Below are 24105 nucleotides of genomic sequence, written 5' to 3'. Positions count from 1 at the left end.
ATGACTGAACTTCCGTCTCGCCATGGCGTGAGATATTCGCCGATTTGCACACACAAAAATGTAAAGAAAATGACCCAACGGAAGGAGTGAAGGGGTGTTTAGTGAGAGGTGCTTTGCTAGAGGCTGGTCTGCGGGGCTGATCGGGTTAAGTGACCTTTCGTGATGCAGAATTATCATGCTCTTCCTCCCTGTGTAGTCACATGGGTCGTGTCAGCGTAGCTAAAGCAATCAGTACCCTCCTTTAAATTATTAGCATTTTGACATCATTTGTTCGGATTTCTTAGCATTCCAGATTATAGGTTATTATGATACAATAACGGTCCGTTCGTGTCTGGATGTGCGCACGTGCGTTGGAAAACTGGAGTCTGTATAAGCGCTTTGTGTGGGTAGGTGTTATTTTGCAGTAAACAGTGTGGTGTGATTATTCTGGTGAAATTGGTTGTTTTAGCTGGTGAAAGTCTCAATGTTCTTTAACACTTCCAATGACTCTTCCCACCTTCTCCACCTACCCTCATACCTTTTTGGAGGAAATGCAGGAAATGGCTAATTATTCTTAAACGAGATTAGTATGTAGGGCTAATACACAACTTCCAATTAACATATTTATAACTCAGTGTTGATAAAAGTGGATGAAAAAATAACAATATACTATTTCAAATATATTCTGGACATGTGTTCGCTATGGCAGCTTTTTTAGTTAAGTGGGAGCCTACAATTAGATAGGTTAACAAACAGGCAATTCGTTTGTAGATATTGCTGTCCCAACGATTTCATGGTTTTATAAGTGTAGCCTTGCAATATTTTTATTGTGCCTCAATCTTATGTTTGGTTGTATCGACTAGGTTTAGTTTTCTGTATTGTAGAATGTTTTATGATTTGTGTGGGCCCTGTGAAGAGTAGCTGCTTCTTTCGGCAGTAGCTAATGGGGATGTAACAAATTCCTTAATTGTGCATAAAATTATTAGTATATAAGCTACATCTTCAATTGTTGATGAGTCTAGAATGTATTAATCTATAGTCCCTCAGAATGACTTCTCTTATCACTATTCAGACATGATCGAAATCCTTAAAATAGCCTACTTGAATTTGACTTCAATAGCCTACTTCCTCGGGCATCCATGTGAGGGTTTTAAAACTTCTCGTCTGATTGTTCCAGTGCCTCTTTGAATCCAGATGTTAGTTTCTGATCCTGCTATTCCTTCTTCATTAAACATTTTCACAGCGTCCAAATCTAAAGTGGTGATAAAAAGGGAATAGGTGGTCTGGCTATAGGTTATCTTCCTTTTAAAACCTTTGGGTGTTATCCTCTGAGATGTGGTGTCATCCCCTCCAGTGTCAGCTCAAGCCTAGTCCACCTGTAAAATAACTCCTGAGTGGAAGAACTACTCCGCTACTGTCACATGCTGGGTAGGCGGGCTCGAACGCAGCGATTGGAAATCTGGAGATGCGCTTATCTGTGATTGGGGCCCAGAGGGAGTGTGCTGAAAACGAGCAGGGCGGGAGCATTGCGCGTCCGAGGCTTTGTGTTTCAGATCTAATATCTCACATATCAATAATTCAGCGCGCAAGCAGAAGGACCCCGCGCTATGTATTCAACTGCGCTTCAACTCGACAAGGGCCTCGTACCGCTCTCGACTGGTTATTTGATTACGGAGTGAGACAAGACCGGGAGGCTTGAGCCGAAAGGGGAAAAAATAAGTTAACACGGGAAACGAGTCGGAAAGGGAACTATCCATGATTTAAGCGCTGGGAAAAGGTACCAAACCTGTCTTTGACCTTTCCGAGACTTAGAGAAATACACAAGGACAGGTAGGCTATAATCAAGGAAGAAGGGGTTGGTCATTTGGAAAGACTCAGTTTTGCAGAAGAAGTCGGCATTTTCTAAATACATCGTTCAAATCAGAAAACCCCCGTTCTTTGTGCTGGATACAGCAACGAAGTGCAGAGTGAAGTTGCCGTTATGTTGACGCTCCTACTGGGTGCAGTGTGTCTAGGGACTCTAGTGAACGCTCAGAACGAGACAGAACCCATCGTGCTTGAGGGGAAATGTCTGGTTGTTTGCGATTCCAACCCAACTTCGGATCCCACCGGTACCGCGCTTGGGATATCGGTGCGCTCCGGAAGCGCAAAAGTGGCTTTTTCTGCCATTAGAAACACGAACCACGAGCCGTCCGAGATGAGTAATCGGACTATGGTAATCTACTTTGACCAGGTAACTTTCTCTTATTTATCTGCTATCACAATGATTACCTTCATGCTAGCCTAATGTGGAGCTTTTGATTGAGTGTGGCGGGAGGGCTTTTGGATGGCTTTTTAAAATGGGTAAAAAGCTTACTGGCGCTCGGTAATGTAGATACTGGAGACTCGCTGTTTCAGATAGTGAGGAGATGTGTACGTAAAGACAGGTGGAAGTAGTGTGCTTTTTAATATTTAAGCTCCTGACGATGTGAAAATTAATCTGACATCTCTCCAAATAATTTAATACCAGGTCAGGGGGGTGAAATTTAACTTCATGCTTCTCCATATCTCCAAAGGTTAATAGCCGCGAAATGGCTATTCAATTAAATGCAATTGTTCTGCTTGGCAGGATTTTGGTCACATAAGATTAGGCTTTTGAAGGCACAGACCTGTATTCATGAAATAATTCCAAAATGTTTTAGCTTGGTTTCTATTATATAATTTGTCACTAACAAAGTTATAGTCACGTAATGTACCATTTTAAGCAACATGGTATCAGAATAACGGGTGAATTCATGTAATGCAAACGTTTTTTTTTATTTATTTGCTCGACGAGTTCCTTTGATGTTAGTGTTTTTTCCCTATTCACACTGTCTTTCTATCTCCTACAGGTAATTGTTAACATTGGTAATAATTTCGACGGTGAGAGAAGTAATTTCATCGCCCCGCGCAAAGGGATTTACAGTTTTAATTTCCACGTGGTCAAAGTGTATAATCGACAAACTATCCAGGTCAGTGTACTGTATCAATAATGAAAACTTTATTTAACGTGTGTCAGCATGCGTGTGTGTGTCTGACAGCTTTTACAGTCAAGGTGTGAGAGGGAGGGAAAAGGGGAGGGAGAAACGTTTAACACCCGCTGGTAGACCTCATAAAAGTTGAATACATTTGAAAATTCAAAAACGATTCCAGTAGAAATAATTTGTAGATTTGTGAGATGTCATTCTCCGGAGAAAATGTACGTTTGCAGATGAAAGTCACCCACTGAATAGTAATTCATCTATCAAAATGATTTGGAGCAGGAACAGACTTTTTACTTGAGCAGGTTAAGGACCTTGGGCAGCGACACTAGATTTTCTCTGAGCGTCCTGTTGCACGTTTTTGCCGCGTTATTGAACACCAGGTCGAAATAAAACATAATCAAACAGACCGCATGTGTCTATTCCACAAAATTAGAAGCTTTACGAGGGCCTAAACTAACAACATGTACTGCGCCAATCTATCGGAAAGCGAGTTGAGAAATAGTTTTTCTAAGCAACGCACACATTGTAATCATTTGATGAATAAAAATATTGAACACACTTGGTCAGATGTAATCCTCTTCAAATAACATTTAACAGGGACAGCGTGTCTTTTTAAAATGAGCACGTCTTAATTAGAGTATATATTTCACTAATTAAACCAGGGTCTAATTATGCAGTGAAATCCACAGGGCTTCAGTATTACATTCTGTTATTCGTCTCCTATTGGAGGCTGAATTAATTAGTTGAAAACAACCCAGGCAATCCAAATGAAAAGCCCTGTCAACCTTATTAACTTCTCATGTCATGGACACAAGCTAAACAGGTACGAATTAAAGGCAACTTAAAGGCAACTTCCTCAAACAACTAAATAGCACAGAAACAACTAAATATAATTCACTACATTTGTCACAAAAAGCATACATGAAGATGTTTACTATACACATTATCTTCCTATGCAGTCCCAATAACAAGGAAATACTCTCACTGCTCAGGTCAGCTGTGATTCACTAGTTCAACACACTGTAGCTACAACTGCTGTGTTCAAACTCCCACTGTTCGATTGCCTTAGACCTTCAGTTTGATAAAGGGAGGACAGAGGGATGGAAGAAGCGAATGTGGGATGTGGAGGGCGAACAGGATAAAAGGGAGGGGTAGAGAAAGAAATGGGAATAAGGAGGAAGGGAGAGAAAAAAAATAGGGAGAGGGAAGGAGAAAAAGACGGTGGGAGGGAGGTGGGGGAGGTAAAGCTGGAGAGAGAGAGGGAGAGAATTGCAGATTTACAGTGTATGATTTGGTTGAATCTTTCCTGAAGGACGGCCAAGAGGTCTATGAAACGTGGACTGAACAGAAGGGTCATACCAGTTGGGTACATTTCCAATGAAGCAGTGCATTACATAAAGAGCTCACCTACCTGTGCGGATCTCAACGAGACCATGCATGGCACTGAAAACTGCATCCACCGGACATAAATGCATGTCTTCTCATTCCTGGGATTTTCAACCGAAGTAACCCCCCGATTTTATATAGAGACAGTGAATATTAGTTGGTACAATTATAGATTGTTCCATCTCTCCAGTTCAATTCTCTTCAGAGGCTGCCATTTGTAAAAGCAAACTCTGTGTTCATAGAGTGTTACGTACTGTATGAGCCCCAAAGTACCCAAGCTTTAAATAATTGATCAACCAACTAATCAATAACTAATCTGTAACTTTAGTATCAGCATACTTGGGAGGGAAGTTTGGGTTGTGGTCAGCAGGGCTAGCAGTGCATACTTTTTACTAGCCCAGTTCCCAAATCTGTGTCAGATAGCCTGCAGGCATGTTCTACTTACCCTGTCTGCATTGTACTGGCCTCAGGCTACCAGGCTATCTTAATTTCAGGTTCAGTAGAATAGAGCAGGCAAACAGACATTTGAACTGACAGTAAGTCTGTAGGCTAAGATGAAACTCACACCACTGGATGCTGATTGTTGACACCATCCTCCATATGCATTATAATAGAAGAGAGCAGGTTGAATCATGAGAGCACATTACTATAAGCCACCATAACTGCTGTGAAAAGATGTGCATTTAGATACTGAGCGATACTCTCATTGAGTCTCATTACTGAAGTCATCTTCAGTAAGAAATACATATTCTAAGTGCACCGTACCTTTAGAAGCACACTTCTCCCAGAGTACGTGATGTTTGTGAAGATAGCCCACGGCTCTTTCATTGTGTTTCCTGATGGGGAGTGGTCCGTTGTCACATCACTGTTGCCTGTCTGTCTGGCTGGACAGAACAATGACGTGCAATGACATGAAGACGTCTGCTTTTTTGTTACCGCTAAGTGCTTCATTAAACTGTGGGCGGAAACCCACTTGCCAAATTTATATCTAAAGCTTCTCTCTCTGGGCTTAATTGGGTGCTTACCCATTAATGAATTCAGCAGCTCAATGGAATGCTGACACCATGCACCAGCCATTATGCCATTTACACATCCATGTGCTGTAATTGCAGTGGCTGGCCGGGAGTATTTTGGTAGGGGGTGGGGTGAGGGGAGTGGGGGATTATTGTCAGACTCTGATCAGACTCCATCTGACGTAGAGGCATGGCCCTCCTCCAGGCTCCAGCCCACCTCCCCGTCTGCCTGCAAACAGTGGACCTATCTCCTGCCGACTGAACAGACACTGTTTTGTCCCGCTTTTCTTAGAGGCAGTCTCTCTTCCACTCTCATCAAGCATCTCTTTTAACATGTCATGGCCTAAGATGAGTGTTTTGATCACTTTAATGCCTGATTTAGAGGTTTGAATGTTTAGGGCATGTTTGTGTCAAGGAGTGCTCAACCCAGTGGGGCCCTTCAACGTTGCGCTTAAACTCAACACAAACTGTACAACCTGAATATATAACATGATGTCCATCTCCGTGTCCTCTGTGTTCCAGTGTTACCACTTGGGCGTGTTTGTGTTACCATCTCTAACTGTGTCTCATGTCCTGTAGGTGAGCCTGATGCACAACGGATGGCCCGTGATCTCGGCCTTCGCTGGAGACCAGGACGTCACCCGAGAGGCTGCCAGTAATGGAGTGCTGATCCAAATGGAGAAGGGGGACCGAGCCTACCTCAAACTGGAGAGAGGGAACCTCATGGGGGGCTGGAAGTATTCCACATTCTCTGGGTTCCTGGTCTTCCCCGTGTAGAGGACAAGGAGACTGGAGGGACTAATGCTTTTCAGCACGGCGGCTTGGGAGACTGTGGAGAGAGAGAGATAGAGGAAGAAAGCTAGTCAAAGAGGGAGAGGAAGTGAACTACATATATATGTCTATGTATATATATATAATGGGAAGGGAAGTTAACGCGATGAGTAGGGTTTAATTATTTGGACAGGCTCTCCAACACACTCACTCACTCCGCTGCCTGACTACAGCTTTGGACAGCCAAAACTTTTTTATCCTCACTATCATTAAAAAAACGTTAGAGAGAGTTAAAAACTAGAGGCCAAGACCACCCCTTCCCCTGCATCTTCTCTTTCTGCATCTGCTTTGAGGAATGTCTCTGTATTATCTACAGTGTCAAAGAGTTGCATCCACATTTCCACACATCGTAAGACCATCCATCCCCATCCATTCTCTGTGAGTCCACGTTTCACTTCAACATGTTTGTGTACTGTCCAACAACACGTTTTCTACATCCCTCCAACAGTATTGCCATGTTCCGAAAGATACTGTTCTGTACCACTGAGTCCTCTTCCCTCCTCCCCACTCTCTGTTTTTCTGTTAGTCCTTTGTTTAATACTCGTCCTTTCCTCCTTTTCTCTCCTGTTGTGTCCTCCTCCACTCTTCTCTCCCTACATTGTTATGGCTGGAGGATTGCTGAAACTCTAAAGACTTGCTGTATACTGGAAATATATATAAAATCTGAAAGTTTCTATATGATATAATCTATGATTAACAGAATCTGGTTGAATATCTGTATTTCCGTATTTTAATGTTAAATTTAGTGATTGTGTGTGGATTATGAGGCTGCCGTTAACTACTGATGCTTCTTGTTTTTGTTACGGTCGAAATGTGGCTAAACTGAAACTATATCAGAAAAACTATAACATAATTTTATTATGACTATTACCTGTAAAATACATGTGAATATTTAGAAGAAACAAATCCTCCCTTTTCTTTATCAATTTATCAATTGTTTTTTATTTGCTTTGATCCAATAAAATTTAAATTGTACTTTTATTTTTCTTAAACCTAAGTGGAGACTCATTGCGATTCATTTGCTGGAACCTAGTTGGCATAACATCTAAGACCGTCTCCACCCATCTCCCCATCTGCCATTGAATTTGAGAAAGTTGTGCGGAATGAGTAATGATCAAGACATAGGTTGTGTGTGTGTGTGTGTGTGTGTTCTTACCGTGTGTTATGTGTATGTGTTAGAGCCTGCATTGTTGTTGGGTGTGTGTGCGGCGCTGTCTGTTGTTCCCAGTGACTTTGCCTGCCTGCCTGGCTGCCTGCTGATCCGCTGTAGAGAGCACATCCCGTCTGGTGGTTGGGGGCTTCACTGCTCTTCTCTTGCTGCTGCTGCTCACTCTCAAGACTTTAATGAGCTCCTGGGGGGAAATTAGGGCTGGAATAATAAGAACACTCTGCTGCTAATACAAAGATCATGTTGTGTTAGTTTCCCCCATTTTCTCTTTTCCACTCTTGTCCTCCCCTTTTCCACTTTGGCTTGTTACTCATGATAACCATTTAAAGAGCAGTGAAATTATTCTTGATCCTGGGATTGTGTTTTATGTCCTAATGATGGCATTTTTGTTTGTCTATGTATTTATGTTTAACCTTTTAACAACATTTTGGGTTTTCGGTGATGTTTAGTACCTATTCCTTTATAAATGTAGCTTTTGCTTACAAGGCTTTTGTTGCTTTGCGGTCAGTCCAAGGTCCACGTCCTCTAACATAATTTGATTGAGGGAGATGAAGTGAAATGTAAATTGTCTGCAGTAGGTCACAGCATAGCAAGCAGGGTGGTGTGGAGGCAGCTAGGCTGGCATGGTACCCACCCACCCTAGCTGACACCTCTGCCCTCCCTCACCCTCTGTCTCAATGTCAGGGAAACAGCTGACAGGGAATCTGAAAACCCATGTATGGAAATGTACACAGATTTCCTGCTGGCCTCCACACTTTTCATGTTGTCATCTCATATGCGCTGCTAGCTAGACAGGCCAATGGTAGGACAGCCCTGTCCCATACGCCCTTCTGACCCCAGGACATGCCTCACTCTGCCGTGTTTCATCCTCCTGGTTTACATGTGCCAGTCCATCGTCTGTGCTGTGCTGTGCATTGTGACATTGTTTTTCTGTTACATGAATAAGGAAAGGCTATCGGAATAGAGAGTTAGAGCATGTATATGTAAACTGACTTGTAAGTGTACTTGTAAATACTTATTCTTTACACAGAAATGTGTTGCTTTAAAGTGAGAAATGTTCTGATTGTGATCACTAAGATCCATGCAATGAGCTTAGAGGGTGCATAGCCTTTGGCTGTTTGGGAAGTATATTCTAACATGACTGATCAATTTTTTAGGACTGATTTACGGTATGCCTGTGTTCAATTCGTTTACTTAAGGCTAGTGGAGAGCTATGAACTGAGAAATTATCGATATATAATTTATTTATTCCTTAATTTACATATGTTAATGGATGGTTGTTCTGGAAACATGCTGTTTCAGTGTTGGGAGTGAAGTGAAAGAGCTTGTTGGGTGAGTGTTGTGTTGGCTAGGCTAGTCTTTTGGGCATTGTGGGGTGAATGTGGAGTGAGACTGCTTGGGGCATTGTGGGGTGAGACTGCTTGGGGCAGTGTGGGGTGAGACTGCTTGGGGCAGTGTGGGGTGAGACTGCTTGGGGCAGTGTGGGGTGAGACTGGTTGGGGCAGTGTGTGGGTGAGACTGGTTGGGGCAGTGTGTGGGTGAGACTGGAATGCACAATGTGGGGTAAGACTGGTTTGGGCAGTGTGGGGTGAGACTAGTCTGGTGCTTTAGAGTGGTTGGGGGAGTAAGACCCTGGTTGGGGCAGTGTGGGGTAAGACTGGTCTGGCAGTGAGGGGTGAAACAGTTCAGCCCATTTGTGGTGAAACTGGTTTGGCTGTGTGCGGTGGTATTAGTCTGGGCAGAGTGGTGGTGAGACAGGTCTGGCAGTGTTAGGTGGTAGTAGTCTGGGCAGAGTGGTGGTGAGACAGGTCTGGCAGTATTAGGTGGTAGTAGTCTGGGCAGAGTGGTGGTGAGACAGGTCTGGCAGTATTAGGTGGTAGTAGTCTGGGCAGAGTGGTGGTGAGACAGGTCTGGCAGTATTAGATGGTAGTAGTCTGGGCAGAGTGGTGGTGAGACAGGTCTGCCGGTATTAGGTGGTAGTAGTCTGGGCAGAGTGGTGGTGAGACAGGTCTGGCGGTATTAGGTGGTAGTAGTCTGGGCAGAGTGGTGGTGAGACAGGTCTGGCAGTATTAGGTGGTAGTAGTCTGGGCAGAGTGGTGGTGAGACAGGTCTGGCGGTATTAGGTGGTAGTAGTCTGGGCAGAGTGGTGGTGAGACAGGTCTGGCAGTATTAGGTGGTAGTAGTCTGGGCAGAGTGGTGGTGAGACAGGTCTGGCAGTATTAGATGGTAGTAGTCTGGGCAGAGTGGTGGTGAGACAGGTCTGGCAGTATTAGATGGTAGTAGTCTGGGCAGAGTGGTGGTGAGACAGGTCTGGCAGTATTAGATGGTAGTAGTCTGGGCAGAGTGGTGGCGCTGCCCCTCAGAGGTCCTCATTAGTGTCCACTGCCTGGCCCATCCGTCTGAGGGTGAGACATTAACCAGAGCTGAGGGCCAAGCCACGCGAAATAGCAGAGAGAACGAGTGAGAGAGAGTCTCAGTGAAAGGGACATGCTGTTTTTGTCCCTCATGATCAAACAAGGAAGGGGAATTTGGATGGTATCCGTCTGTTCATAAGTCATACACTACTTGCCTTATCATCTTAGACAGCAGTTGAACAGTTTTGGCAAAATGTGGGTGAATTATGCGTCTTTTCATAAAATTCAATATGTGCCACATTTCACTGATTAGCCAGAGGGTGGCACTATAACAAACAACTTAAAATGCAGGTAAAGGTCATGCCCTTTACCACCCTTTTTGTAAAGCCATCAGATTTGGATTATATATCCCTTTCTTCACTAGGAATGCATTTGCCTCAGTGGCCAGTGTCAACCATGATGAATTTTCGGCCATTTTTCATTTATTAAAAATCACCTAAAATGACATAGTGACCAGTTTAACTGAAAATGTATTCAAGGCATCTATGGACCAGAATTGCTCAATCCAGTATTTTTCATATTCTTACCTAAACAAACATGGCTGCAATTGACAAATGAAGATTAATGTGGGTGTAGTCTGGCACAAATGCATATAAATCAGTCAAGAATATTCGTATTGTAACCAAATATGGCACACACGTTGTATTGTAACCAAATAGCACACACTGTCAACATTAAGAAATGCAAGAACATATTATAATATAGGCACATTTAGGAACATGTTTTAATCTCTTAATCGGTTTGACTAAGTGATGCAATTTGGCAAAAATTCTCAGGGATTTGAGGTTAGTATCTCAGACTCATTTCTCAGGCATCACTGGTCTGAAGTTGACCAAACATTGCTATATGTCCAGCCATCCTCTATTCATTGGCACAATAATAATCAACTAAAGTGTGTTAGTATCTCAACTGATTCACTTGTATATTTGGTTGACAGCACTTCTCATACAATATAACACAATTTACAGTTTGAAAATTATTGGAAACATTTACCATAAAAAGGGCCAGTGAGAAATTGTGTGTGAAACCTAATTAAAAATGTAAATACCTCTGCCATTTTTAAGTCATTACTTGCTGTGTCCTGGAAGTCAATTAAACACAAGTGTGTAGTTAGTATTTTGTTGTAGCATTTTGATTTCGCAAACAGAATTTATGTTACAAACAGTTATTTCCCTGAGGTGCCAAAAGGTGTCTTAAAAAGAATCTTACAAAGTCGCATGCAGGGAATATGTTTGGATGTCTATACTGTATAAGAAACAGATTCAGTGATTTCCAAAACCCTTGTCAAAAAGCTCTTGCTTTTTCACAATTTTACTTTTTCAAGAAATGTCATAAATAATTTGCACTTATCATTATTATGTTGATATTAACTTTGTGTAATATAATGATGAATCAGCGATTGAATCAATGGGTAACTTTTAGAAATTCAAACCCAGTGTGGATAGTCCAGATTCATACGATATGGTCAATGAAAAGTGGTAGCTTAGCGGGACTATTAGAATTCTTCTATTCATTTTGTTGGCAATTCGGTTTTTAAATCTGGAACCACTCGATGTAATAGATTTAGAGAGAATATGGCAAGCAGTGGTTCAGAAAATATCTCGGTCTTCCCATATAACGTATTCCTCCAAATTGCTCAGCGAGCACATCTACGTACGCTTTCTCCCATCCATATACACTGAGGTGAGGCGCACTCACTCGCCTGGCTCGATCACAGCCAATTTTACACCAATTAGTCTCCAAACAAGCTCAATAAAGACAGACTCGAATTGGCAACCCATGTGAGTGTAAACATGATTATTTCTAGGAAATGACTTCGGATTTGGAGTACATAGTGACAAGCAATTAGGGCCAATTGCTCAAATGCTATGGTAAAAAGTGACGGAGTACAAGCGCATGAATTAATAGGGAAAGTGGCGAGTCACCACAGATGTAATAATCGTAATGGCCGTATGAGGGACCACATTAAGGATGTTTACTTTTAGTATGATGATCGGGTGAGAGGGGAGTAAATAAACCGCTTCTGAAATTTAATTAACCGCCTGCTAGATTTGATTTGCCAGTTGTTGTGGGATTGTGAGTCGATAGCGGGTGGTAGCAGTTTTGACACAACTCCGTCATTTTTCTGAGGTTTAGCCTGAGCGTTGGCTAACAGAAGGACTAAATCACTTAATTTACTAAATAAAAGTTTCTGCAACTCTGAAGAGATGGTTTTGAACGTGCAAATTATTGTTTAGTCCTTTGTGTTTAAATGATCAAGACAACTTATTTTCTTCCCTGCAAGTTCATTGGTAATTACATGCCTCCGCATCGATCCATGTAAATCACGTTATTCATTTGCCTCCGCATGTCACGTCACAAAAAGGTACCCTGTTAATTCAATTAACGAAGTAAATAGAAAAAAGAAAAGGTTCTTAATGCTTCTGGATACATTTTTATTCACTGATTTATTTTTCAGTTTAACACGATGAATAAGAGTTAAAACACGCTACTTAATCTGCGTTTTGTGTGCTTTTAACCAACGCCATTCACATTTATTGTGTTCGTGTTTGTGACTAATATTCTTTTTCTGAATGGTGGCGAGGTGTTTATCCTAGGTGCGGGTGGCATTTATCGAATATTTTGTGTATTTCTTTATTTCTATTTGTACTTATCCCCAGACCTGTCATCACCATCAGGACCCCAAAGCTACAGAAACGATGATAAAGTCCCATAAGATCAGATAAAAGTTAGTTAAGTCCCATGAGATGGAGGAAACATTGGGATGTATTCTATAAATGCTCCAGGATATTTGGCAATGGAATACCAGGATGTCGGGTAGGCCTTTTCTGTTAGGTGTATGTGATAGGTCTATTTTGTGTACAGTAGGTCTATGTCAGGTAAGTCTATATCAGATAGGTCTATGCCATGGCCTATAATTCTCAAAAATATACAGTAGAGGCTAGGCTAAGTTTAGGGCTAAAGGTAACGTAGTTCCTCTCGATTATAGTGAATCAAACGCAATATATCATTGCATGGAAAGCATTCAGAAAAAAACATTTTTGAACACTTTTTCCTGAGTGTAGCAGTTATTGTTTTCTTGTGAGCCTCAATCTGCAGCCCTCAACATGCCTTTCCTCTGGGAAATAAAGCAGTGAACCACAGGGATTAAAATGATTTACAAAATCGTGAGGAACAACACAGTAAGGTGCAAGAAAATCTGAGGAATCAATGTTATGTTGTTGACTGATAGGTTTCCATTTATTTTCTTCAGTTCCTTCTGAGACGTAGACCGATGTGCATGCTGCATTAAATATTGTGTTAATACTGAAATAGATGATTTTGATTTTTTGTGCTGAAATCTGATTTTGTCTCTCAATATACAGTTTTACCAGTATTATTTATTTGTTACAACCTCACTGTGTAAAACTCAAACATTTTGTAACGATTGGTAAAACAGATGAAGCTAGTTTTCTCATCTAACCAACATGTGTGATTAAGGCCTACATATAGGGTCGTTTACATTTCTCTTCTGAATGTGTCTTCTCCAGCTACTGTCCACTCTCCTGTGTGAAGGTGTGGAAACTCCGATTTTGTTCTCTGCTACTATTCATAGAGCTTTACACAGGAGACTATGCATTGCTTTACACAGGGGACTTCCATGTGTGATTGTCTGTGTGTGTGTCTTTGGAGATGTGTGTGAAAGAAACACATGAAAGAAAGTGAGAGCGGGTGTACAGGCTGAGTGGTTCAGTAATTTGGAGGAATAGGGATGTTTTGAATGGAGCTAAACACATAGACCATTATGATATTACATTTATGGCCCTGCGATTCCTCCTAGAGCTCTTTAGGAGCTGTAAAACTGTCTCTGTGCCTGAATTTGTCATTGCTATAAAGAGCTTCAAATCTATGAGTCATAAAATATGGATAGAGGTAAATAGAAGAGAGCTGCTGCACACAGAACAGAGAGCCATCATGACTTCTAATGACTGGAGAAAAGTCTTTAGAATGAATTTGTACTGAACTGAGCCGTCATGACTTTTAATGACTGGAGAAAAGTCTTTTGAATTAATTTATACTGAACTGAGCCGTCATGACTTTTAATGACTGGAATAGTGTGTTGAATTAATTTATATGGAACAAATAGATCATGACTTCTTATGCCTGAAATGTAGTCTGTGGAAGGAATTTATACAGAACAGTAAGCCATCATATGACTATTCATGACAGGAGAATAGTCTGTGTACAGAATTTGTTTGTTCCAGGAGGAAAGAGTGCACGTGTCTGCTGCTCTTTTTTCTCTGTTTTGTGAAAAACAAAACATCCCTATCCAGCCTTATTACCATTTACTCATATAGAAATATCATGAAATAATCAGTACATTTATCAGTTTCAGGCAGATGGTCATTAGGAGTAATTTTGAAAATGATTTTATTTTATAATCCTCTTCTTAACATTTTCCATGGTCTAAATCTACCACGCTTTAAGACTAATGCATTATTATCCCAGTTGCATGTGAGATTCCTATAATGTGTTAGTATCATCGTCACATCGGCCTAATGATCATGCCTTGTCAGCCATTATGTAACACTTGATTTGATTATAAAAGTTAAGGGCTCATAAGTGCTTTTAATATTTCAGTCTGTTAAACACGTGACCTTCAAATAAATACTGCATCATATGCGATTAATACACACTAACTTCTTTAAGTCAGTCACAAACATGTCCTTTGGTACTTTGTTCTTTGAGCTTACTGATGGACACAACTTGAACAAATTAATAAAATGGGCTGAAGCTTTTGTCCACAATGTGCGTTTATGTTATTGTTCTGTAGTGCGTAGTATATATAGTACCTGGAATGGTTGGGTCTTGAATTCTGATTGGCTGAAAATTTATATATACTTCTAAATGTTCTGTTTACAATGTTTAATGGTTTATAATAGCCATAATGCACCACATATCTGGTATTTACTAGATTGTTAATCCAAATAAACTAGAAACACTCGAGTTCATACACCTTAAAGTGTATGTGCTACAAGCAAATCCATTGCATGTCACTGGAGATGAAAAACCTGTTACATCATCTTCCCTTTTTTTCCCCTCACAAGCACACATGTACATACGTACTACAGACCTCCATCTCCACTGTGTGTGTGTGTGAGAAAGAGAGACAATTGAATTTCATTGGATTTTGGTCAGCAGAGTGGCAGCTGAAATTATCAGGTATCGTCTTGATCTGCAACACAGCCAGGATGACTTTGGAGAGGGACAGCAACGGGTCTTTCGAGCCTGGTACTTCGGGGGTGTGGGCCAAGACCTCATGTCATTTTGTGGCACTGGGTTCATACAGTTGCTCACAGGTTTAATGACTCTTTTCAGTCAAGACTTGGATTGTCTTATACTGTCAGTACCCTACTGTAGGGTGATCTTCCATAATGGTCCAGACTTTTTATACACCAAAGGGTGTTATGCTGGAAACATCTGAATATGTATTAATGTCATTGGGCATGTGTTATTAATAGGAGTCCACTGTGTCCAGAGACTAAATCTAGGTAGGCACTACAGCTCTCAGAAACCATGGGGGACGACGGGGGGACGACGACACCATGACTTGTAGTTTTCACACGCTGTGTGTCTGAGCTCCTATAAAATGCTACGTGCCGACTGCAGAAGGTTAATGTTCCAAGGATGTGTCCCTGAAGGCAGGGCTGTAGACAGCATCCTCAGTAGTGGGCCTGCTGGAGCTGCTGGGTCCTTCCCAAGGCCTGGAGGAGCAGGTGGTCGGTCCTGCATAGCAGCACATCTCTGAACAGTGACTCTGCTCCCAATCAGCCGGAGCACATGCACTCATACACACACACTCATACACACACTCACACACACACTCATACACACACACACATGCGCACAGCCCATCTATGAAGAAGGACGACACCATTGAAGATGATGAAAACTCCCCATCTGACATTTAGTAACCTTTCAACAGAGAGAAATGGAGATGTAAGAGTGAGGGAGTAGAAAGGATGGAGAGAGAGGAGGTGTGTGGGGTGACTGTGTGCGCCAGACTTATTTCCTCTATCATTGCTCTGCCTCTCTCAGATAGTCACAAGATAGTCAAAGCATCTGCTGTGGAAAACAGTGCATGTGGTGGGTTGTTCGTCTTGCCAAAAACGCAACAAAATATTTGTCATTACACCACTTTACATTTTTCTCTCTCCAAACTGTTTTAAATCACAAAAATGTATAAATGTATTTTTGCCTATTTCATGTTTTTCTCTGCCACAGTGGCTGTGTCTTATTGCCAGAGTGATTGGCAGAGGGATGTGCGCCATGCTGATAACTACTGATGTTTTAATTACGAGACCACCCTTTAATCATTAAGGGCCAGGTTCAGACTTCAGTCAAATACACTTAACGTGAACTTCAGGCAGTAAAACATGAGTCACTTTGAGGGGGTGGTATGGGCTCAATTCAATCAGCCCCGGCTAAGGAGAGTGAGAAAGTGGGTTTGTATAAATAAGCTCTAGGATGGTGGATATGTGGATATACTAGCTATTCCATTTATTACTATGCATTGTGTGTACATTTATAGTGAACACATCAAATGTTCCCACATCGAAGTCAGTAGATGAATAAAGACGTCTGTTTACTACTGAAAGAAATGGTCAGTTCCAGGTTGCCTACGGAGGTGGCTCTCCCATAGACCCCACTGCATTGGCAACAGGATCTGATCATAGGTTATTGATTGTACATGAACAAGAAAAGAATGATGAGTGGGATGGCTTCCTCTTCCTTCTGTCCAAATTACCCTAATAAACTCATACCATTAGTTGTATGGTTCTGACTTTCAGATACACTGCCAGAGACGGCTACGATTATCTTGTTCATTTCCAAAGCTTTTTCTTCTTGTCTGCTGACTAAGAGGTACTGCTGACCCTGTAAAGGTAGCTGAAGTAGGCACGCTATTTTGATTATTTAGTTTGACTAAACTCTATCCTCAGCTGTGCGACTCCAGCTAGCCAGGCTGAGGTGTCCTGCTTTCCCCCATTATTGTCTGTTACATAGTGGGCTCTGGGCAGACTGCCTAGGTAGAGAGTCTGAGAGGTGTTTTGTCTTGACCCTCTGTTGACCCCAGATTAGTGCAGCACTGGGGCCAGACAATGGCCACTTTGGAAAGGGTATTTCTTTAGCTTGATTATTTTCCCCATTGTATAATAATAGAAAAGACTTCTAAACTATTAAATATAACTTCAAATCATGCAGTAACCAATCAAAATACATTTATATTTTAGATTCTATAAAGTAGCCACCCTTGCCTTGATGACAGTTATACAATCTAGGCATTCTCTGAACCAACTCCATGAGGTATTCACCTAGAATGCTTTTCCAAAGGTCCTGAAGGAGTTTTCTTATATGCTGAGCACTTGTTGGTGGTGTTTCCTTCACTCTGAATATGTATTGAATTATATATAAATCACAGACAGTGTCACCAGCAAAGCACACCCACACCATCACACCACCTCCACCATGCTTCACGGTGGAAACCACACATGTAGAGATCATCCATTTACCCACTCTGTTAAAACACAGTTTATGTATGTTTTTTGATGATATGAAGACTGGAAGCTCTTTGGTAGGCTGAGTGTACAGTATTCCTCAGTGTACTATAACCTGTGCCAGCTGGAGAGCACAGCATCTACATATCATCCTGTACTGTGACAACTGGAGAGCACAGCATCTAAGCATCATACTATACTGTGACAACTGGAGAACACAGCATCTACATATCATACTGTACTGTGACAGCTGGACAGCACAGCATTTACATCTCATCCTTGACTGTGACAATTGGAGGGCACAGCATCTACATATCATACTGTACTGTGATGACTGGAGAGCACAGCATTTACATCTCATCCTGTACTGTGACGACTCAAGAGCACAGCATCTACATATGATCCTTGACTGTGATGACTGGAGAGCACAGCATTTACATCTCATCCTTGACTGTGATGGCTGGAGAGGACAATATCTACATCAGCGGGCTGGTTCTCTTTCCGCCCTGCTTTCGTTGAATGTTTTGGACATGCATCAGCAGCCTTCCACTGGTTGTTTCTTTAATAATAATTTTTAATGAGCTTGTCTCTCAGCTATTCCCTTTTGCAAGCAGCTCAATTAATGCCTGTTTCCATATCTCCACATCTCCAGTACAGAACCCCCCAGGTCCACCTCCCTACCACCCAGCCAAAAGACTTCCCTCAGTGTCGGAGAGGGAGATTTTGTTGATTTTCAAATTAATTTTAGTCTTGTGTGGCGTCTCCCAGGTGAGTCTCTACTAGGAGCGTGAGAGCTTTAAAAGCACTAATACACATTCTGCTAGCTCCAGTGATGTACTGAGAGACCAGACACTCTCTGAGGTTTTGATCTGATCATTCACCAGACTACCAGCCAGGACCAACTGTAAATAATAGAAATACTGGGTAAAGACAATCTGACTGTGTGTGCTTGTGAGAGAGTGTCTGTCTGACTGTCTGTCTTACTGCCTGTCTTACTGCCTGTATAATGGTTATCCTTCATGCATAACTATAGTGCTTATAATTAAATGATCTCTGGACCACATCGTGACATTTTTTCCTCAGTTACCTTTAAAATGTTACTATTCCTTGTGTCATCTGGCTATGGATCAAACCCATGGGACTCCCTCACTAGGCATCTATAGGGGCCAACTCAATCAGCTCCTGCTATTTGTCCTGCCTTGACTCCATGGTCGAGGTCACGACTGGACTTCATTCCAGGGATTAGATCAGAGACAGAGGGAGCCACGGTGGTGTTGAACATCCATCCCACATCCAAACGACTGGTGCTTTCCAGCAATACATCATTCTATAATTGTATACATGTAGGAGTGTTAAGAACGTCTTACACAGCTTTTATGTGTAGATCAGATGCATGTGAGGCGGACGCTCCGCAGCATGTAGTCATGTCTGATTAAACAGAAACTTTCTACATCTGACTCTCTGGGAGGAGGAGTGGTCCCTCCGCCATTCAGCACACTGCACCCCAGTGGGATAACATCAGTAGAGAGTGAGAGTGTTTGTTGGTGTGTGAGTACGTACATGCATTTCTGCACGTGCGAGCGTGCGTTTGCATGGGTGCCAGCGTGCATGCCTGTGCGGTACGTGCGTTTACGAGTGTGCCAGCTGACAGGGCGCGTCCACCTGTGGACAGAGATTGACAGGTGTGGTGTCTCCTGGCACCACTCCTCTCCTTCCCGCTCCACCTGCATTGCAGCAAAAGGTGCATCCAGAACAGAGTGTTTACCATCATCCCACCCTTAACTGCATACAATCACGTTCATGACTGCTATTAACCATGACGGCACATAACAAAGCCCGAAAACAGTCCAGTACAAATCAGTTGGAACTATACAAAACACGTTTATCTCCCCCTCTAACTTTAGTGCCCCCTCTTACTTTAGTGCCCCCTCTTACTTTAGTACCCCCTCTAACTTTAGTGCCCCCTCTTACTTTAGTGCCCCCTCTAACTTTAGTGCCCCCTCTTACTTTAGTGCCCCCATCTAACTTTAGTGCCCCCTCTAACTTTAGTGCCCCCTCTTACTTTAGTGCCCCCTCTTACTTTAGTGCGCCCTCTAACTTTAGTGCCCCCTCTAACTTTAGTGCCCAGCAAAAAAGTCCTGAAGACGTCCAGGGGACCGTGAGACAACTTCCAGATGTAACGATTTGTTTTGTTTCCTGGTTGGTTTCTTCACTATGGTTGGTTTCTCCTGCATCTCTGTTTTACAGCCCACAACCAGTTTAGTATAACCATGTATCTACAGTAAAATATTCAAAATTCTCCTACATGATGTCTGTTTGAGTGTGATGCCGGAGTAATCTGAGCAGATGTGTCTCTCCCCTATCTCCTACTGAGCCAGCGATGACAGTGGGAGGTACGAGGACTCCATCACAAATTAGTCAGATGAGAGAGGCTCCTTTGTGTGCTCTCTTTAGCTGACTTTCTACTGGAGAGTGATGTTCCAGATGAAAGGAGCCACGCAGCTCGCAAAGACTGATCCAGTATCAGTAGATATCCCTTATAGCCACAACGACTCTGGAGTAGAAGACATTATACTGTGCCAGGCAAAAATATATACAGTGGATATAAAAAGTCTACACACCCCTGTTAAAATGCCAGGTTCTTGTGATGTAAAAGAATGAGACAAAAATAAATCATGTCAGAAATGTTTCCACCTTTAATGTAACCTATAACGTGAACAATTCAATTGAAAAACAATTGGAAATCTTTGAGGGGAAACATTTAAAATAAAAAACTCACAATAACCTGTTTGCATAAGTGTGCACACCCTTAAACTAATACTTTGTTGAAGAATCGTGTGATTTTATTACAGCACTCAGTCTTTTTGGGTAGGAGTCTATTAGCATGGCACATCTTGACATGGCAATATTTGCTCACTCTTCTTTGCAAAACCGCTCCAAATCTATTAGATTGTGAAGACATCTCCTGTGCACAGCCCTATTCAGATCACCCCACAGATGTTCAATTGGATTCAGGTCTGCGCTCTAGCTGGGCCATTCTAAAACATATATCTGCTTCTGGTGAAGCCATGCTTTTGTGGATTTGGATGTGTGCTTTGGGTCATTGACTTGCTGAAAGGTGAACTTCCTCTTCATCTTCATCTTTCTAACGGATGCCTGAAGGTTTTGTGCCAGAATTGCCTGATATTTGGAACTGTTCATAATTCCCTCCACCATGACTAAGGCCTCGGTTCCAGCTGAAGAAAAACAGCCCCAAAGCATGATGCTGCCACCACCATGCTTCACTGTGGGTATGGTGTTCTTTGGGTGATGTGCAGTGTTGTTTTTTGCCAAACATACCTTTTGGAATTATGGCCAAAATGTTCAACAGACCATAACACATTTTCCTATGTGCTTTTGGGGGATTTGATGTTTGTTTTTGCAAACTTCAGCTGGGCTTGGATGTTTTTCTTTGTAAAAAAAAGGCTTCCGTCTTGCCACCCTACCCCATAGCCCATTCATATGAAGAATAAGGGAGATTGTTGTCACAAGTAGCACACAGCCAGTACTTGCCAGAAATTCATGCAGTTCCTTTAATGTTGCTGTAGGCCTCTTGGAAGCCTCACTGAACAGATTTCTTCTCATCTTTTCATCAATTTTGGAGGGACGTCCAGTTCTTGGTAATGTCTCTGTTGTGCCGTATTTTCTCCACTTGATGACTGTCTTCACTGTGTTCCATGGTATATCTCATGCTTTGTAAATTATTTTGTACCCTTCTCCTGACTGATATCTTTCAACAATGAGATCCCTCTGATGCTTTGGAAGCTCTCTGCGGACCCTGGCTTTTGTTCTGCGATGCAACTATGAAAATGTCAGGAATATTGTAGTCGAACAGCTGAACTTTATTTATGATTAATCACTTTAAATGATGGCAGGTGTGTAATGACATCTATTAAACATGAGTTTGAATGTGATTGGTTAATTTTGAACACAGCCACATCCCCAGTTATAAGAGGGTGTGCACACTTATGCAACCAGGTTATTGTAAGGTTTTTATTTTTCCCCTGCGAAGATTTCAGTTTTCTTTTCAATGGACATTTTCACATTATAGGTCACATTAAAAGTGGAAAAAGTTCTGACATGATTTATCTGTGTCTCATTCTTTTACATCACAAAACCTGGCATTTTCACAGGGGTGTGTAGACTTTTTATTTCCACTGTATGTGAGGGACCATGTGAGGGGGGCAGTAGTGGCCATTAGACAAAGATCTCAAGAAAATACATCCTGCCGAACACCTAACACCGACCATATTCAATTAATTTAGTAGCGACTGACAGCATGGTCCTTCGTTTGTTTGAGGGTATTATCAAATTGTACTGTTGTGTACTTGATCAAAGGTGATGTCAGTAGATCAAGGCATGATGCCATGACAAGCCATGACAAATTGTTTTTTGTTTCATGCAGGCCATGCACCTGTATTTCAGTTAGTTGTGTCAAGGTTTCATGGGATGACATTTATTTTAGATGAAACATCTGCACTACGGTGATCACAATGGTTGTAATGGTTAAGCAACTACATTCAGATGTCTATCGAGACTCTTAGTTTGTGGTGTCTGTGAATGTCAACGACTTCTCCTTTTGCAGCTGAGCCTTCACTGTGCACTTTTCTGTTGTCGTCAGACTCAGGCTTTGCAGAGACAGATTTCACCTAATAATATTTTGTTGATTTGTCTTTAAGGGTTTACTGATGACAGGACAATCACTGGAGGTGTGTTTTGACTGTTCTCTTTACATTTGGGCTGAATTTAAAACTACATTACAACGCGCACATGTCAACAATGAGCAGGGTTTTGTCTGATCTCAAGACCGCTAACAGGACACATCTTCCCTACATCTGTCGGGAAAACCGCTGTATGCTTCTTTCCTCTATTTTCCTTGTCTCCCTCACTTCATTTTTCCACTGCAGAGTGTGGATGACGGGGAGAGTGCACGGAAGCGTGATCTCCAGGTTTGACCTTCTGGAGAGCAGCACATCTTTTTGTGTGCCTCTCTCTCCCCCTCCCGCTCTCCACCTCCTCTCGCACCACATTAAGTGATGGAGGTACGGCTTTATTGAAAGTGACGCCTTAAAGAGCTAGAAAAAGGTTACAGTCGCTGACTCCATGACACGGGTGTATTATTTATCCCTGGCTTCCCTGCAGTGCTGGGCCCACCTAATTGGAGAAATGAGGGATTCTTATACATCCAGTGGGCACACACACACACGCAAAGACACATGCACATGTGCACACAGACCCACACGCTGGCAAGGCAGAGACACAAGGCCGTTTCCACCCCAACGGCATCTTTGAAGACAAAGGCTTCACATAAAAATCATGGAAGTCTGAAACACAATAGACATGAATTTGCATCTATAAATAATCCATCTGGTGACCATTAAAGATGTATTTACTACAGACAAGAAACACACAGGTTTAAAGAATGGAACAACACTCTAGAGCGTAACAAGATTCTGCATCTATTAGTCGATTCCCAAATGAATTTCATTTATCTTTTAGTGTCTTGACATGGATGTTATTGCACTCGTCCTATTAGGAGGGAAGCTTTGAATCAGCTCTTTTTCAGATAGAAGCTGGGCTGGATTTCTCTGCCTCTCCACTCTGTATGCTCCTTGAATCAGCCTTTCAATACGTTGCTCCTCTGACAGATATCATATTCCTCTTTGATTGACAGGACCCTTCTACTGCCTCTGACAAAGCCGGAGGCTGTACATCTGTGATGTGTGAATGTGTGTGTATGTATACTGTGTGCATACAGTGGATATAAAAAGTCTACACACCCCTGTTAAAATGCCAGGTTCTTGTGATGGAAAAGAATGAGACAAAGATAAATCATGTCACAACTTTTCCCACCTTAAATGTGACCTATAACGTGAACAATTCAATTGAAAAACAGACAGAAATCTTTGAGGGGGAAAAATATTTTGTTGAAGCACCTTTTGATTTTATTACAGCACTCAGTCTTTTTGGGTAGGAGTCTATTAGCATGGCACATCTTGACGTGGCAATATCTGCCCACTCTTCATTGCAAAAGTGCTCCAAATCTGTCAGATTGCGAGGACATCTCCTGCACACAGCCATCTTCAGATCACCCCACAGATGTTCAATTGTATTCAGGTCTGGGATTTCAGTTTGTTTTTCAAAATAATTTTTCATATTATAGGTCACATTAAAAGTGGAAAAGGTTCTGACATTATTTATCTTTGTTTCATTTTTTTACATGACAAAACTCTAGCATTTTCTGCAGGGGTGTGTAGACTTTTTATATCCACTGTACATAGATGTACAGAGGCCCATTATCAGCAACCATCACTCCTGTGTTCCAGTGGCACATTGTGTTTGCTTATCAAAGTTTATCATTTTAAAAGGCTAATTGATCATTGGAAAATCCTTTTGCCTTTTTTTAGCCCAGCTGAAAACTGTGAAGAAGCAATAAAACTGGTCCTTTTAGACTTATATCTTGTATCTGTAACACCAGTAATTCTGGGTTTGGTTACTGGCTCAAATTGGCCAGAAACAATTAACTTTCTTCTGAGTCCATTCTTGGGAACTTCTGAAAAATGAAAGCAATTCCATGCAAGAAACTGCCAAGAAACTGAAGATCTTGTATAATGTTGTGTACTACTCCTTTCACAGAACAGCGCAAACTGGCTCTAACCAGAATAGAAAGAGGAGTGGGAGGCCCCGGTGCACAGCTGAGCAAGAGGACAAATACATTAGAGTGTCTAGTTTGAGCAA

General features: G+C 41.9%; 1 protein-coding gene across 1 annotated transcript; it reads left to right on the top strand.

Moving 5' to 3' along the window:
• Positions 1-1141: 1141 nt before the first annotated feature.
• On the top strand, positions 1142-13963 carry cbln1 (cerebellin 1 precursor). The gene is made up of 3 exons (XM_010894016.4): positions 1142-2212; positions 2850-2969; positions 5960-13963. The coding sequence occupies exons 1-3, from the start codon at positions 1961-1963 to the stop codon at positions 6155-6157; spliced, it is 570 nt and encodes a 189-aa protein (XP_010892318.1). The 5' UTR covers positions 1142-1960; the 3' UTR covers positions 6158-13963.
• The last annotated feature ends 10142 nt before the right edge of the window (positions 13964-24105 follow it).

The sequence above is a fragment of the Esox lucius genome, chromosome 19 (assembly GCF_011004845.1).
Source record: "Esox lucius isolate fEsoLuc1 chromosome 19, fEsoLuc1.pri, whole genome shotgun sequence".
NCBI lineage: Eukaryota > Metazoa > Chordata > Actinopteri > Esociformes > Esocidae > Esox > Esox lucius.
Note: the sequence above shows the minus strand (reverse complement) of the source record. Positions and strands in the feature narration are given on the sequence as shown.

Coding starts and splice junctions, on each gene's coding strand:
- cbln1 (XM_010894016.4), top strand. CDS start 1,961: ATGTTGACGCTCCTACTGGGTGCAGTGTGTCTAGGGACTCTAGTGAAC. Junction 2,213..2,849: donor TGGTAATCTACTTTGACCAG/GTAACTTTCTCT, acceptor TATCTCCTACAG/GTAATTGTTAACATTGGTAA. Junction 2,970..5,959: donor ATAATCGACAAACTATCCAG/GTCAGTGTACTG, acceptor CATGTCCTGTAG/GTGAGCCTGATGCACAACGG.